The 15,540-nt window shown below is 38.5% G+C and overlaps 1 protein-coding gene across 1 annotated transcript; it reads left to right on the top strand.

The window, feature by feature from the left end:
• The first annotated feature begins 5,894 nt into the window (after positions 1 to 5,894).
• Positions 5,895 to 14,086, top strand: LOC110942238 (7-deoxyloganetin glucosyltransferase-like). Its single transcript, XM_022183986.2, has 3 exons — positions 5,895 to 6,433; positions 7,570 to 7,672; positions 13,144 to 14,086. Exons 1-3 carry the CDS (start codon positions 5,929 to 5,931, stop codon positions 13,976 to 13,978), a joined length of 1,443 nt encoding a protein of 480 aa, XP_022039678.2. The 5' UTR covers positions 5,895 to 5,928; the 3' UTR covers positions 13,979 to 14,086.
• The last annotated feature ends 1,454 nt before the right edge of the window (positions 14,087 to 15,540 follow it).

Genomic DNA, 15,540 nt, shown 5'->3' with positions numbered 1-15,540 from the left:
ATTTGAGATGAGAAATTCATTATGGCTTAGAATCTCTTTTGTGGACATAACAAAATAGGACGATGTGAGATTTGCCAAATTTGTCGTAGTATCCCTACCATGCCCGGCATATGTAAAGATATCCCACATTTTGTTTGAATTACCAACATGGTGATAAGTTTATACTTGAATTTTCATACACGGAGCTGGAGAGCAATAACAACATCGGGCATATTTTTAATACTTTGGAGCTAGAATGTGATGATCAGGACACACTCTTTGTAATATTGCCTTTTGCTGCGGTATAGGCCCGTTGCATCTCCTTGAGAACAATATTGGCGATAGATCTCAGCATTCTGTACAATCAAATTTATGGATTGAAGATCCTAATGCTTAAGATGGTTAGATGCCAACGTGCCATTATTGGTTGTTTATATGAATTTTGGTAGCATCAATGTGATGACACCTTTATAACTAGTCGAGTTTTGTTGGGGTCTTGCTAAGAACAATTATTCACTATTATGGATTGTACGACTCAAACTTATGATAGGTGTCAAAGACAATGGTAATAAACAAAAAAATGCAACTTTATTTCATAGAGATTAAGAAGAAGTCGGGTGAATATCCGATTACAAAGATTATTAAGACTTGAGGTTGATATAGAAGATAAATTGATGCTTCTGGACATGACAACAAACCACTATATAAACACTATGGAGCGAATGATAAGCAAGGCAAGAATTAATCAAACTGAAAGGATCCATAGGATTGATTTCCATTAACAATCACAACAAACATATATATAAAAAGGATTGCACCTACTCAGAAGAGAATATCTCCTTGACTAAAAGAGTTTATCACAATAATTAGGTAATCAACATATGTTTGAATTTTGAACTAATGATTGGCGCCTAATACCCCCTTCAAGCGAGCAGGTGGGGTCCAACACAAAGCTTGGATCGGAACCGTTTCGGTTATGTGGTGATGTTTACGCTCGGCTCTTCCGTTTTGTTGCGGTGTGTGAGGACATGATAGCCTATGAAAATTGTCGTTTTGTTGAAAAAGATTTTGCACACGGTTGTTTGTGAATTCCGTTCCACTATCACTTTGAAATACTTAATCATTAGTTCAAAACTAACATATGAATTATTCTAAACAGTTTTCGTCAAGGAGATATTCTCTCTTGATTAGGTGCAATCCTTTTTGTATATATGTTTGTTGTGATTGTTAACAGAAATCAATCCTACGGATCTTTTCATGGTATCAAAGCGGTAAGGCTAAAACCTAATTTTTTCTATCGCACCTTTCTCTTCCTTGAAAACTCTTCTGTTCTTCCATGGCATGCTCTAACCCGTCCTCCTCCACTGACCCAAAACACTCCCCTTCACACTCTTCTCCATCTCATCATAATTAAGCTATCATCTTCCAACTACCTTCTATGGAAAAGCCAGATTCAGTCTGTTCTCCTACCTCACTCTTCTCTACCATATCGAGGGCTCCACCACTATACCATCCCAAACCATCGCCACTGATCGAAAATCTGCACCAAATCCTGATTACCTCACGTGGAAAGAGGCTGACCAACGTGTCCTTCTCCTTCTTCAATCCACTTTAACCGAAGAAGCAATGTCCGAAGCACTTGGCCACACCATAGCCCATCAGGTATTGTGTGCTCTTGAACACGCCTATAGTCACACATTGAAAGAATGCATACACTTCGTGACTTGCTCCATGTCATTCAAAAAGGAACTTCCTTAGTCGCGGATTTTGGTTGTAAATTCAAGCTTCTGTGTGATGAGTTAGCTGCCATAGGTCACCCGGTTTCGGACGAAGACAAGCGTCACTGGTTTCTCTGTGGGCTTGGGTCATCGTTTGAAACATTCTCCACTGCCTAGAGAATGGTTCGCCCGTCTCCACCTTCTCATGATATTCTGGATCAAGCAGAAAACTAAGAGGTCTTTCTCCAAACTCTACACACTCTACTACCCAAATCGGCCGCTCATCACAGAGATCCTCTCATGACTCGTCATCCCAGGGGATATTGCGTGGTTCGTCTTCCACTCATGGCAGCTCGACCACAAACAGACGACCACCACACTGTCAGTTGTGTAGGAAAGACGGTCACTATGCCAGCTCATGCCCTAGCCTTGATAGTTATGCTCAACGGGCCACTCCTCTAGATGCCAACCTTGCTCAAGCATTTAACGCTCAATGCAACCTCAATCCGGATTGGACAGCTAATTCCGGTGCCACCACTCATACGCTTCGTTCCACGGATGGCCTTGATGAAACTCACACCAACACGGGCAACACTTATGTAACTGTTGGAAATACAAACATATGTTAAACTTTAGTTATGTTATGTATATTTATTCGAACATTATGTATATGTATGATATGTAAACTGATAACTAGTATATTAGGGGAAGCATGATAAGCGGTTTAAAAGGATAAGCGGGTAAATATATTTAAACTACATTATAAGGCAGTTACCCGCCAAATCCAACCGCCATATGTAATGTATATATATGTACTGCCGGCAAATGTTTGCCGGTCACCAAGACATTTTCCCTCCAAAACCGAAAGTGTCCATTTAGTATTAGTTTTCGTTCAATCTTTCTTGTTCTGCACATTCGTTAATCATGTCTGCAAAATATGTTATCTCTTCCGCTGCAAATGGTAATACATATGCAGACGGTGATGATGTCTCGGATGTCCAACATAGTGGTATCAGAGCCACTTCTAGATCCGATGCAGAAATTAAACCAACAGTCACAACAATGCCATGTCAACATTGTTTTGATGAGAAGAATGAAAGAAAACGAAGATCCCGACGAGAACGTTTATGTTATTACTGTCACTTGCCTGGTCATCAAATTTACGCATGTAAAGCCAAGGAGAACGATGAAGAGTTACAACTAATTCGGCAAGCGATCAATGCCGGAATAAGAACCCAGAATGAAGATGTTCACTGTCATGATGAGATGATAGTCACGGGGACAGACGGTGGACAATGGAAGGACATCTGGTATGTTAATTCAAGTTTTCATCATCATTATCATTATGTGGGTAATATTGATGTTTTCAAAAGGGTTAAACACATCATGGGTGTTGAAACGAAATCCGGTATGAATAATTTTATATTCATACACGGAGTAGGAATTGTGGAGATGAAAACAGGAAATGAAACGCTGAGAATTCCCAGTGTATTTTACTCACCGGATATTGATCGAAATGTTCTAAGTCTTGAACAATTAACACTCCAAGGTTTCACGGTCAGAAAATATCCGGTGGTTCATGTAAAATTTTTCCTATGTTTTCATCTCCGGTGGTGAATTCCATAAATGAGATAACTGGGCTATCGAAAGAGGAAGAACTGGGATTAAAAGAGAAAGAGAGGCTACAAAATATGTGTGGAATTGATGATGAATTCAAAAACGATTATTTGAATTCCTATTTTGAATCGCTGAATGTATCGGAGAAAGAAGAAGATGACTGGAATTTAATGATTTTAAAATCATTAGAATTTCGTGATTTCGGCGATTGCAAGGCTCTGATAAACATGCTTGATGATCGTGAATACGTACTCAAGTATAGAGTTATTTTACAAAAGAAATTCGAAGAAATGGTCAAGTGGTTTCTGAATGGATATATGGGAATTATCTCAAGGCCTATCCCTCCCTACACTATGGATCAAAAGAAGATAGATCTGTTAAGTCTCTATATTCTGGTAGCAAGGGATGGTGGATACCGAGAAGTAACAACTGAAAACACATGGCCAATCATAGCCCGGGACTTAGGTTTCGGATATGAAGATGGAGATTACATGAGAATGGTATATGCTATGTATCTCGATGTACTCGAATATTACTACAAATTCAAGTCGATACAGGAGGAAGTTCATGTGAAAGATATGGCAAATGAAGTCGATAAATTAGCAGGAGACAAACACCGAAAGACTCGGAGTGAAGAACTGGATCAGAATGGAATTACCGATAATGTTTATGCAGGTGCAGGTTCTACTTCGACACATTTTGCACTCTTTGCTAGCAATGGTTGGGAGGATAACTGGAATTTGCACAAAAGAAGGAAGCGTTTCAACTTTGGGTACATGAAGAAGGCAATGGAAGATGCAAATCGAAGTGTAATGGAGAAGGGTTCCAACATAACCAAAGTTTAAGGGGGTTGTGTTGGAAATACAAACATATGTTAAACTTTAGTTATGTTATGTATATTTATTCGAACATTATGTATATGTATGATATGTAAACTGATAACTAGTATATTAGGGGAAGCATGATAAGCGGTTTAAAAGGATAAGCGGGTAAATATATTTAAACTACATTATAAGGCAGTTACCCGCCAAATCCAACCGCCATATGTAATGTATATATATGTACTGCCGGCAAATGTTTGCCGGTCACCAAGACATTTTCCCTCCAAAACCGAAAGTGTCCATTTAATATTAGTTTTCGTTCAATCTTTCTTGTTCTGCACATTCGTTAATCATGTCTGCAAAATATGTTATCTCTTCCGCTGCAAATGGTAATACATATGCAGACGGTGATGATGTCTCGGATGTCCAACAGTAACTTTCGGTAATGGTCAATCGTTACTGTATCAAATATCGGTACTTCTAAATTGCATAACATACCATTACAAAATGTTCTTGTGGTTCCCAATATCACAAGAAATCTATTGTCAATCAGTAGACTAACGAATGATTGGCGCCTATTACAAACCTTTGGATAGCAGTGATCAGCAGCTGACATGAAAGAGACCAAAGTAAAAGTTGGGTACACGACTTCCTAATTTGCAGAAAAAACGCAAGATTAGGGGAAATACCATCTTGAAAGGCATACATGAATAGCTTCAATAAGTCCACTACAAGCCCAAGAATCTCAAATTTTACGCATGCAGCCCAGCAGAGAAATAGACCCATATGCAAGACAAAAGAAAAGAAAATGTTAGAAGAAAGCTTTGGATTAAGAAATTGATGATATAATAATTTTAACAATAGGTGATTCTGTTGCGCTTTGGCCAGTGGAATCTCTGCCCCACTTTACTTGCATGAGAAGCGAATTTGGTGATTTCTTTTGGGTACCAACGAATTTAATCTTGCAAGACTCTCTAGCCATTTCTCTTTCTTGACCAACAAATTCTTGACAACAATGTTGCAGATAAGGTTTCGTTTGCCTGACCAATGAATTTTTGTATGACCATAAGGTCCTGGTTTCGATTCTCAAAAGAGGGTTTTTTTTTTTTTTTTTTTTTTTTTTCAGATTTATTGGGTTTGTTCCTGAATTGGTGTATAGGCATTATAGCCTAATGGAGATGAATATGATCGGGTGGTTCCGCTGGTAATATGATGGTACTCTAGTAGTCCGTTAGTAATGCAAATTTGCCGTTAAAAAAATTGAGTTTGTCAAATAAAGCGACGAATTTACTACTTTCATTCACCAAACCATTTATCAAGTTCTTTGTAGGTAATTTGTATTTTCTAATATTTTAATTATTTATTTTCTCGAGCTCACTTCAATAGATTTTTTTTAAATGAGTTTGAGGATAACTCCTGCTCCAGTCGCTAATCACATACATGTATCATTTGCAGACTTAAAAAATTACAAGTATTTTTTTTAGAATTGAACCTGTATGCCTCTACTGTGATAGCCCCAAATTAGATGAAAAAATATAAATGGTTTTCCATTACCTAATAATCTAATATGATTTCAAAAATAATTGTGGTTATCTATCATACCTTCCAGGGTTTGAACAAATTACTTTATCAACATGGACAAAACAAATTACGTCATACTCTTACCATTATATCAACTAATAATAATAACAGATTGTATTTTTCCCTTATAAACCAGCCTACATGTTTGGAATTTGGTGTCCTTGCTTTTGTTTTTGTGTGTTTGTGTGAGAGAGAGTTTTATTTTATCATCCATGGATTCAACACAAAAAAACCAACCACATGTGGTGTGCATACCATTCCCAGCACAAGGTCACATTAACCCAATGTTAAAACTTGCTAAAATCCTCCATTCCAAAGGCTTCTTTATCACCTTTGTCAACACCGAGTTTAGCCACCAACGCCTTCTCCGAACACTGGGCTCCGCCGTCCTACACGATCTCCCTTCCTTCCACTTTGAGACCATTTCTGACAGTCTTCCACCACCCGAAAACCCGGAAGCCACTCAGGATACTACATCTACTCTCAAATCCCTGCATGAAAATAGTTTGGGTCCATTTAAAAGTGTCCTCTATAAAGCGAGTACCCTTTATTCACCGGTGACTTGCATCGTGGCCGACTTCCTTATGGGTTTCACCCTCCCTGCCGCCGAGGAGTTAGATATTCCGGGAATTCTATTCTGGACCTCTGGGGCTGGTTCTCTCATATGTTATGATCACTACCCCACTCTTATACAAAAGGGTCTGATGCCCCTCAAAGGTAAATAATTTATCAATTTATTGGATAACTAAGTAAGATATTTCTCATAAAGCTATTACATTTCTGAGGATATAGAAAAAATATCTCATAGAACATCATTGGAGACTAAGTTGTTTGCAATCATGAACTGTATAAATTCATTGGAATATTCGGTTAACGTATATTGTGTTTTATTTTCTGGAAAGGAAGAATCTTTTGTATACAAATAGATACAGGGAAAATCAAGAAACTAAACATTGACCCAAACCTTTTGTGAAAATAAACATGGGATGTGTCTACCGTAGATGAATCACCATAATAACGCTATGTAGTGTGGTCATGACCTAAATAACCACCACCACCTTTCACGTCAGCGCCATGTCATCCCACGTCCCCACCCCATATGGTGTGGACTATGACCCCCACTATCCTCCACTATCCTCTCCCACCAATCACAATACCCTAATTAATTGAAAGAGGGGCATGGTTACAATGGAATAAACCATGCGAACCACCATGGTTTGCAAAAGGGGGCGGCGTAGCGGTGGTTCCATAGTCCTACGTGGCAATCCATGACCACCTGATGTGTCTAAGGTAGACTCTACAGGTAAGCCAGTAAAGATTCGACATATGTCATCAACCTTTGGCATTTTCTTCACTTTTCCACCACGATTTTTAAATAGGCATAACTTTCATACGTTAATACTTTTAAATAAAGTTTACACCAAACTAAAGAGAATTTTATTATCTTTAATTTTGTTTATTTTTTAATACTATCGTATGAAAAAGTTATGTTCGTTTAAAAATCGTGACGGAAAAGAAAAAATGAAGCGCGGAAACCTATGGTACATTTTTAGACGCATCAGGTGTTCATCCTAGATGCATCCTCTACATTTCTAGATGCATCCTTTACACGTGTCCAATTTTGATTGGCTTTTCTCCAAAAGGCAAGAGCCTCTACCACTTAGCCAAAGAGTGTACCTTAAACGCATCAGATGCATTTATTTTGGTGATTCGATCTCCTATCACAGACGCATCCCATATTTATTTTAACAAAAGGCTTTGGTCAATGTACATTTTCGTGATTTCCCCATTTTTATTATAAGTTTTTAACATATTAGCTGCTAACTTGTATCAAATTTTCTTTTTCTCCACAGATGCTAGTTATTTAGTAAATGGGTATTTGGATACGGTTGTTGATTTTATCCCTACCATGCCCGGTATACGTCTAAAGGACATTCCACCTTTTGTTAGAGTTATCTGTTGGCCCGAACTGGATCTTGATCTCTAATGAGCGTGATAACTTTGAATAACAAACGAACTTGAATAACTTGATAATAACCGAATGTATATACAATATCGAATTGATAGTGTTAAGTTACAAATGAATCTTCATGTCCCTATTTATAGTTTTCTACGGGTACGAGTGAATGGTTGCGTCTCTTCGTGAAAGGACACGTCTCTTGGATATGTGGTTGTGATTGAATCATGAAGAGGTATGTCGAATCTAGTCCACTCGATCCAACAGTTGCGTCTTTCCCTTGTGTTGCCTTGATACCGATTCGAAATGGTGTGTGTGGAGAGACACACCCTTTCGGTTATGAGGGTAGTTTCTATCTTCCATGTTGTCAACTTTGGTCCTCGTACTTTGTAACCGCTAAGTAACATATATATAATACCTATCTAACTAAACTATGATGTTAAGAGATTAACCGGTTTCATTCACCCCCTTAATCTCGAACATCCATGAGTTGCTTCAAGTCTTGTATTCCGAGCAGTTCCCTCATTGTAGCAAATTTGATCCTTGCTAGAGCTTTTGTTAGTATATCTGCCCGTTGTAGTTCTCCACTTATGTGTTCCACAGTGATGTCTTCGTTTTCCACACATTCTCTTATGAAGTGATAGCGTGTGTCAATGTGTTTGCTTCTTCCGTGAAAGACTGGATTTCTCATGAGTGCTATTGCTGAAACATTATCTACTCTGAGTGTTATCTTTTCTTCCTTCAAGCCTGTGATTTCACTTAACAATCTTTTAAGCCATAGTGCTTGACATGCTGCTGCAGTGGCTGCCATGAATTCTGATTCGCATGATGATAGTGCCACTGTTTGTTGCTTCTGTGTACACCAGGTTATAGGTGATTCTCCAAAGTAGAATACCAGACCGGTTGTTCCTTTTCCTTTGTCTGTATTAACTCCAAAACTACTGTCACTATAACCTGTGATCTTACATCCTCCTTGCTTCTTGTAGATGATTCCATGCTCTTTACTTCCTTTGATGTAACGTAGTATTTGCTTTACTGCTTTCAAGTGTTGCTCCTTTGGTTCTTGCATGAATCTACTAAGTAGACTGACTGGGTAACATAGATCTGGTCTTGTATGCAATAAGTACCTGAGAGAACCTATCAGGCTTCTGTAATGTGTTGCATCTACTAGATCTCCTTCTTCAGTCTTTGTTAATTGAGTTCCTGGAGTCATGGGTGTCTTTGTGTCGTTGCAGGATAACATATCGGCGTCTTTGAGTATCTTGTTGATATATCCTGTCTGCTTGATGCCTATTTCACCCCCTGCTTGAATTACTTCTATTCCCAGATAATATGCTAGCAATCCTAGATCGCTCATATCGAATTTGTTCTTCATCTGAGATTTGAAGATGTCTATCTCCTTCTTTGATGTTCCAGTGACTATCAAGTCATCAACATAGACTCCAACTATTAACGTAGAGGCTTCACTCGTCCTTGTATAGATTGCGTTTTCTAAAGTACACTTCTTGAAGTTAAGTGACTTTAGGGTTTGATCTAACTTTGTATTCCAAGCTCTTGGTGCTTGTCTCAATCCATACAGTGCTTTTGATAGTCTGTAAACCTTTCCTTCATTTCCTGGCTTTATAAAGCCTTCTGGTTGTGATACATAGACTTCCTCCTTGAGGTCTCCGCGCAAGAATGCAGATTTCACATCTAAATGATGTACCTCCCAACCTTGATATGCTGCTAAAGCCAACATTAGTCGTACTGTTTCCATACGTGCTCTTGGTGCAAAGACTTCGTCAAAGTCTATTCCGTGTTGCTGAACATATCCTTTTGCAACTAGCCTTGCTTTGTGTCTGACAATATTTCCGTTTGCATCTTTCTTAGTCTTGAATACCCACTTTAAGCCTATTGCCTTGTGAACACTTGGTAATTCCGTCAAATTCCAAGTGTTATTCTTGTTTATTGAATCTAACTCAGCCTTCATTGCTTCAATCCACTTTTTGTCACTAGATGCTTCCTTGTAATTCCTTGGTTCTTCTTCAGCGAGAAATAATTCATGTGGATCTATTTGAATTTCTTCTGTTTCTTCATACAGGTCTTCGAGACTTTTTAGTCTTACTGGAGTGTTGCTAATACTATCTGTTGTACTTTCAGAGGTAGATGGACCTCCACTTGATAAACTGCTTGAGCTTCCTGCTGAGTTCTGATTGTTTGAATGTGCTGACGGGGTTACATAGGAGTCTGGTTCTTCTGTCTGATCTCCTCCTGAATCATCATGTTGTGGCCCGCTACTGCCTGGACTACTTGGTTCATTTTCTTCTAACTCTAGTGGTATATCGTCTTCTTGAATGACAAAGTTTGTCCATTCGGGATTCCCTGAATCTACCGTTTCTATATAACTATTCCAGTTCCATGGTTGACCTTCCATGAACTTTACATCTCTACTGACACATATCTTGTTCTTAGCTGGATCATATAATCTGTACGCTTTTGATCCTTCTTCTATTCCAAGGTAAACCATAGGTGCACTTCTATCATCTAACTTCTTTTGTTGAAGTGGTAGTACCTTAGCGTAAGCAGTGCAGCCAAAGACCTTCAAGTGTTCTAAATTTGGCTTCCTTCCTTTCAATGCTTCATATGGTGTCTTGTTCACCAGGGCTTTTGTCAGAACCCTGTTTAGTACGTATATCGCGTGTCGTATTGCTTCACCCCAAAAGTTCTGTGGCATGTTCATTGCCTTTAGCATACTGCGAGTAGTGGATAACATCGTCCTGTTTCGCCTTTCTACTACTCCGTTTTGCTGTGGGGAATATGGTGCTGTAAGTTGTCTTGCTATGCCGTTGAATTTGCAATACTTGTTGAATTCAGCCGATGTGAATTCACCTCCTCTATCCGTCCTTAGCATCTTTAACTTGGTCTGCGCTTCATTTTCCACTTTTTCTTTGAACTCTTTAAATGTTTCGAATGCTTGATCCTTGGAAGTTAGTAAATATGCCCACATGTAGCGAGTGTAGTCGTCTATAAGTATGAATATATACTTCTTCCCAGCGTGTGTTGGTGGAGTTATAGGACCACACAAATCCCCATAGACTAAGTCCAGAGGCTTTAAGGATCTGAACTTTGCCTGATTTGGAAATGGTGCCCTACTATGTTTTCCTAATAAGCATGCGTCACAGACTTGACTAGCATGACTTATTTGTGGAACTCCATGTACCAAGTTCTTACGAGTCATTTCCTTAATAGCGTCGAAGTGTAAATGGCCTAACCTTGCGTGCCATAACCATGCTATGTCTTCGGTCTTTGATAGTAAGCAGATTGGTTTTCCCGTTTTCAGTTTGACTTTGTACAGCCTGTTCTTCATTCTCTTGACTCGCATTAGTAGCTTTCTATTTCGATCTCGGATAGTAAGTAAATCTCCGTCCATAACCACTTTGCAACCTATTTCTGTAAGTTGTCCAAGGCTCAATATGTTGGTTTTCAGACTTGGAATGTAGTATACTTGTGAAACAATCTTTTGTTCTTGGTTCAGACATTCCAGTAGTATTGAACCTTTGCCTTTGATTTCTACGTGTGACCCATCACCAAACCGTACTTGTCCTGTCACCGTTTCATCTAATTCTTTGAAGTGACTTCGCACTCCTGTCATGTGGTTGCTGGCCCCGTTGTCTAAGTACCATAGATTTTCATTTTCTGAGGCGTAGCTTGTTGGTTTTATATGTTCCTCGTTTAGCAGAGCCTTCTCTTGAACATTTTCTTCTTGTATTGCCATTAGCAATACGGGTGCTTCGTCTTCCTCGACGAGGTTTGAATGTTCTTGCACTTCGTTTTTCTCAGAACAGTCCTTCTTGAAGTGTCCATACTTCTGACACTTAAAACATTGGATCTTACTTAGGTCGGTTCTTGCAAACTTTCTCCAATTTCTAGAATTTCCGTTTCTAGGTCTAGATGTAGATCCTTCGTTTCTGGGACTTTTCCTGTTTCCGTTGTTTCGCCAATTTCCACGTGTCTGGTTAAATCTACCACAACCGCGGTTTCCAGATTGTCTTCCTCTGTTGTTATCATGATGTGTGAACATAAGCCTATCTTGGCTTTCTCCTTGATTTCCTTTCTTTAACTTGAGTCGTTCTTCATACGTCTTTAGTCTTCCGACCGCTTCTTCTAGCGTCATGGTTTCTAGATCGGAGTATTGTTCCATAGAGGCAACGATTTGAGTAAACTTATCCGGTACGCCATTTAGGAGTTTGCGTACTAGACTCGGTTGACTCAATGTCGTTCCTACTTCAGTTGCTCGGGTAACGATACTATTAATCTTTGCAGTAAATGAATCAATAGTGTCGTCATCCTTCATTTGCAACAATTCAAATTCTGACAACAGCGTGTGCATACGCGCCTTTTGTACCCGATCAACGCCAACGTGTCTAACCTTTAGATTATCCCAAATTTCTTTTGCAGTTTTACAACTTGCAACTTGCAATACAACGTCTTCTGGTATTGCTTGAAACAGATATGCAATTGCAGACTTATCTTTCTTAGTGTCTACCGTTGCATTTTCTGTCGGTTCAATCGTTTCCCACAAACCATTCGCTTCAAGAATCGTCTTGATACGAATAGCCCAAACCGTATAGTTTGTTGGTTTCAGAATCGGACACTGAAACTGGGAAAGAGAATTTCCTTCTTTCTGTATTATTATCGGACTTTGTCCGGATGTTCCTGACATATCTTCCTGCCGAATAATCTTCACTTCTAATAAACTTTCTTTTGGTTTCAATGGATCTTAATAACCCCGATTACCCGAATCGTGTTATAATCAAACAACCGAAACAAACTAATTCGCACTAAACCCCGGAATCAAAACCAAAACTTAGATTCCTAACCGTTCGGTTCAAACCGATTACACTAGAACCGTAAATAAATTCTGAAATGAAACTTTTGCGAATTAAAACGAAATTGAAACCTGATCGCGAATTCCCGGCGATGCCTTGCGATTCCCACGCCTAGAGCCTGATACTCTGATACCAATTTGTTGGCCCGAACCGGATCTTGATCTCTAATGAGCGTGATAACTTTGAATAACAAACGAACTTGAATAACTTGATAATAACCGAATGTATATACAATATCGAATTGATAGTGTTAAGTTACAAATGAATCTACATGTCCCTATTTATAGTTTTCTACGGGTACGAGTGAATGGTTGCATCTCTTCGTGAAAGGACACGTCTCTTGGATATGTGGTTGTGATTGAATCATGAAGAGGTATGTCGAATCTAGTCCACTCGATCCAACAGTTGCGTCTTTCCCTTGTGTTGCCTTGATACCGATTCGAAATGGTGTGTGTGGAGAGACACACCCTTTCGGTTATGAGGGTAGTTTCTATCTTCCATGTTATCAACTTTGGTCCTCGTACTTTGTAACCGCTAAGTAACATATATATAATACCTTTCTAACAAAACTATGATGTTAAGAGATTAACCGGTTTCATTATCCATCCTGGTGACGAGTTTTTGGTTGGATTTTCACAAAGGGAAATAGAGAGAGCGAAATCAGCATCGGCCATTATTTTCAACACTTTTGATGAGCTAGAATATGATATTCTAGACACACTCTCTTTAATGTTCCCTTTTTGCTATGGTATTGGTCCTTTGTGTCTGCTTGAGAACAATATTAGTGATAAGTCTCTAGATTCCATCAAATCAAATTTGTGGGTAGAAGATCCTAATTGTTTAAAATGGTTAGATGCCAAAGAGCCATTATCGGTTATTTATGTAAATTTTGGTAGTGTCGTTGTGATGACACCTCAACAACTAGTCGAGTTTTGTTGGGGACTTGCTAAGAGCAATTATTCATTCTTGTGGATAATACGACCTGACCTTGTGATTGGTGATTCTGCTGTGCTTCCGCCGGAGTTTTTGGCGAAGACAAGCAATAGAGGGTTATTGGCTAGTTGGTGCCCCCAAGAACAAGTTCTAAATCACCTATCAATAGGGGGGTTTTTAATGCACAGTGGATGGAATTCGACGATCGAAAGTATTTCTAGCGGAGTCCCAATGATTTGTTGGCCGTTTTTCGCTGACCAACAACCGAATTGCTGGTGGAGTTGCAACAAGTGGATGATTGCCATGGAGATTGACAACGATGTAAAGAGTGATGAAGTTTCGAAGCTAGTGATCGAGTTGATGAGTGGAGAAAGGGGAAATGAGATGAGAAAGAACGCCATTGCTTGGAAGAACAAGGCTAAGGAGGCATGCACCTTTCCATCTGGTTCATCAGTGGTTAATCTGGATAAACTGATCCATCTGTTACAAAGTTCTCCAAAATAGTTCATAGTACGTATGTTTTTGATGCATGGATTTTTATCTTCTGTGTGCCTCACAATTTCTCAAAATGAATTTTATTTTGTGTGCCTAATACATATTGCTTTTTTTTAACAAGAGACCTCCATAATTTTGTTTCTTCATTAGGACATATTCAATAATCTTTGTGATGGAACCATCCATACAAAGGAGAAGTACCATGAAATTATTGAAAAATCATGATCGAAACCTCAAAGATAATATCAATATAGCCACATACAGATTGTTTCCAAAATGTATACAACCAACAAACATAGATTGTAAATGTAAATCATAAAACAAGAGAACAATTTATAACAATGAATATATGTTGGGAACAAAGATGATACAAATGGACGACCGGTCGCAAAACCGTCACAAAAGTGACGAACCTCCGAATATAAGTGCCTAATGCCAACATGATCAACTCTAGGAGCTTTCAAGACCCTGAATTAAAAGAATGAATTAAAAGATAAGCTTTTAGAATCTTACCGAATCTTAAAAGGAAATCTTCATTTTCAGATAGATATAAATAGATTTAGACTCGAGCTATTTAGTAGTTTGGTAATAAAGCAAAAAATGTGAGAATCATTTAAGGTGTCACAAATACACTTGGGATTCATCGTCCCGGCCTGATGAGGTTTGGCCCACCATTATAAGTAGAGCAAAATCTAAGTGGCGCTAGTTCCATTTGTAACATCCAACCTCTCATGCCGATTAATATTATTTCCTATTCCGGCTAGAAACTTACGATTTTATTTTTGATTGTCGAGCAAAAACTTTCCAGGAGGTCTAGGTCACCAATCCCTGGATTACTCCCACCTTGGAATACTTAATTGTGAAGTAATCATCTTATATCCATTGCCCTCAAAACATTTGCTGTTGTCTAAGATGAGACATTCCTTATGGCTTAGAATCTCTTTTATGGACATAACAAAATAGAAAAATGCGAGATTTACCTAATGTGTCGCAGTATCCCTACCATGCTCGATATATGTCTAAAGATATCCCACATTTTGTTAGAATCACCAACATCATCATAAGTTTAGAGTTGGATTTTATATAGGAAGCTAGAAGAGCAAAACAACATCGGACATTATTTTTAACACTATATGGCTAGAATGTGATGTTCAGGACATACTCTTTGTAATATTACCTTTTGTTGATAAATCTCTACATTCCATCAAATCAAATCTATGGATTGAAGATCCTACATGCTTAAGATGATTAGATGCCAAAGTGCCATTATAGGTTGTTTATGTGAATTTTGGTAGCATCACTGTGATGACACCTCCATAACTTTTCGAGTTTTGTTGGGGTCTTGCTAAGAGCAGTTATCAGGGCCGGCTCAAGGGGGAGTGAAATAAATCTAAGTGTTTTGGGCTCCACTTCACTAAGGTCCTATATTCTAAAAAAAACATATTATATGTTAGCTAGTGATTTGGGCTTTAAGATTGTTAATATTAAGGTTTAAGGTTTATGATTTATAATTATACATTCACATAGATGATATGTGAATGATAGGATCTAAAGTAATTTTTTTTCTTTTT

Source organism: Helianthus annuus, chromosome 5 (assembly GCF_002127325.2).
Source record: "Helianthus annuus cultivar XRQ/B chromosome 5, HanXRQr2.0-SUNRISE, whole genome shotgun sequence".
Lineage (NCBI taxonomy): Eukaryota > Viridiplantae > Streptophyta > Magnoliopsida > Asterales > Asteraceae > Helianthus > Helianthus annuus.
Note: the sequence above shows the minus strand (reverse complement) of the source record. Positions and strands in the feature narration are given on the sequence as shown.

Excerpts from the sequence above, each read along its gene's own strand:
- LOC110942238 (XM_022183986.2), top strand. The coding sequence starts at position 5,929 with ATGGATTCAACACAAAAAAACCAACCACATGTGGTGTGCATACCATTC. Across the intron at positions 6,434-7,569 it reads GGGTCTGATGCCCCTCAAAG|ATGCTAGTTATTTAGTAAAT; the intron begins GTAAATAATTTA and ends TTTTCTCCACAG. Across the intron at positions 7,673-13,143 it reads CCACCTTTTGTTAGAGTTAT|CCATCCTGGTGACGAGTTTT; the intron begins CTGTTGGCCCGA and ends CGGTTTCATTAT.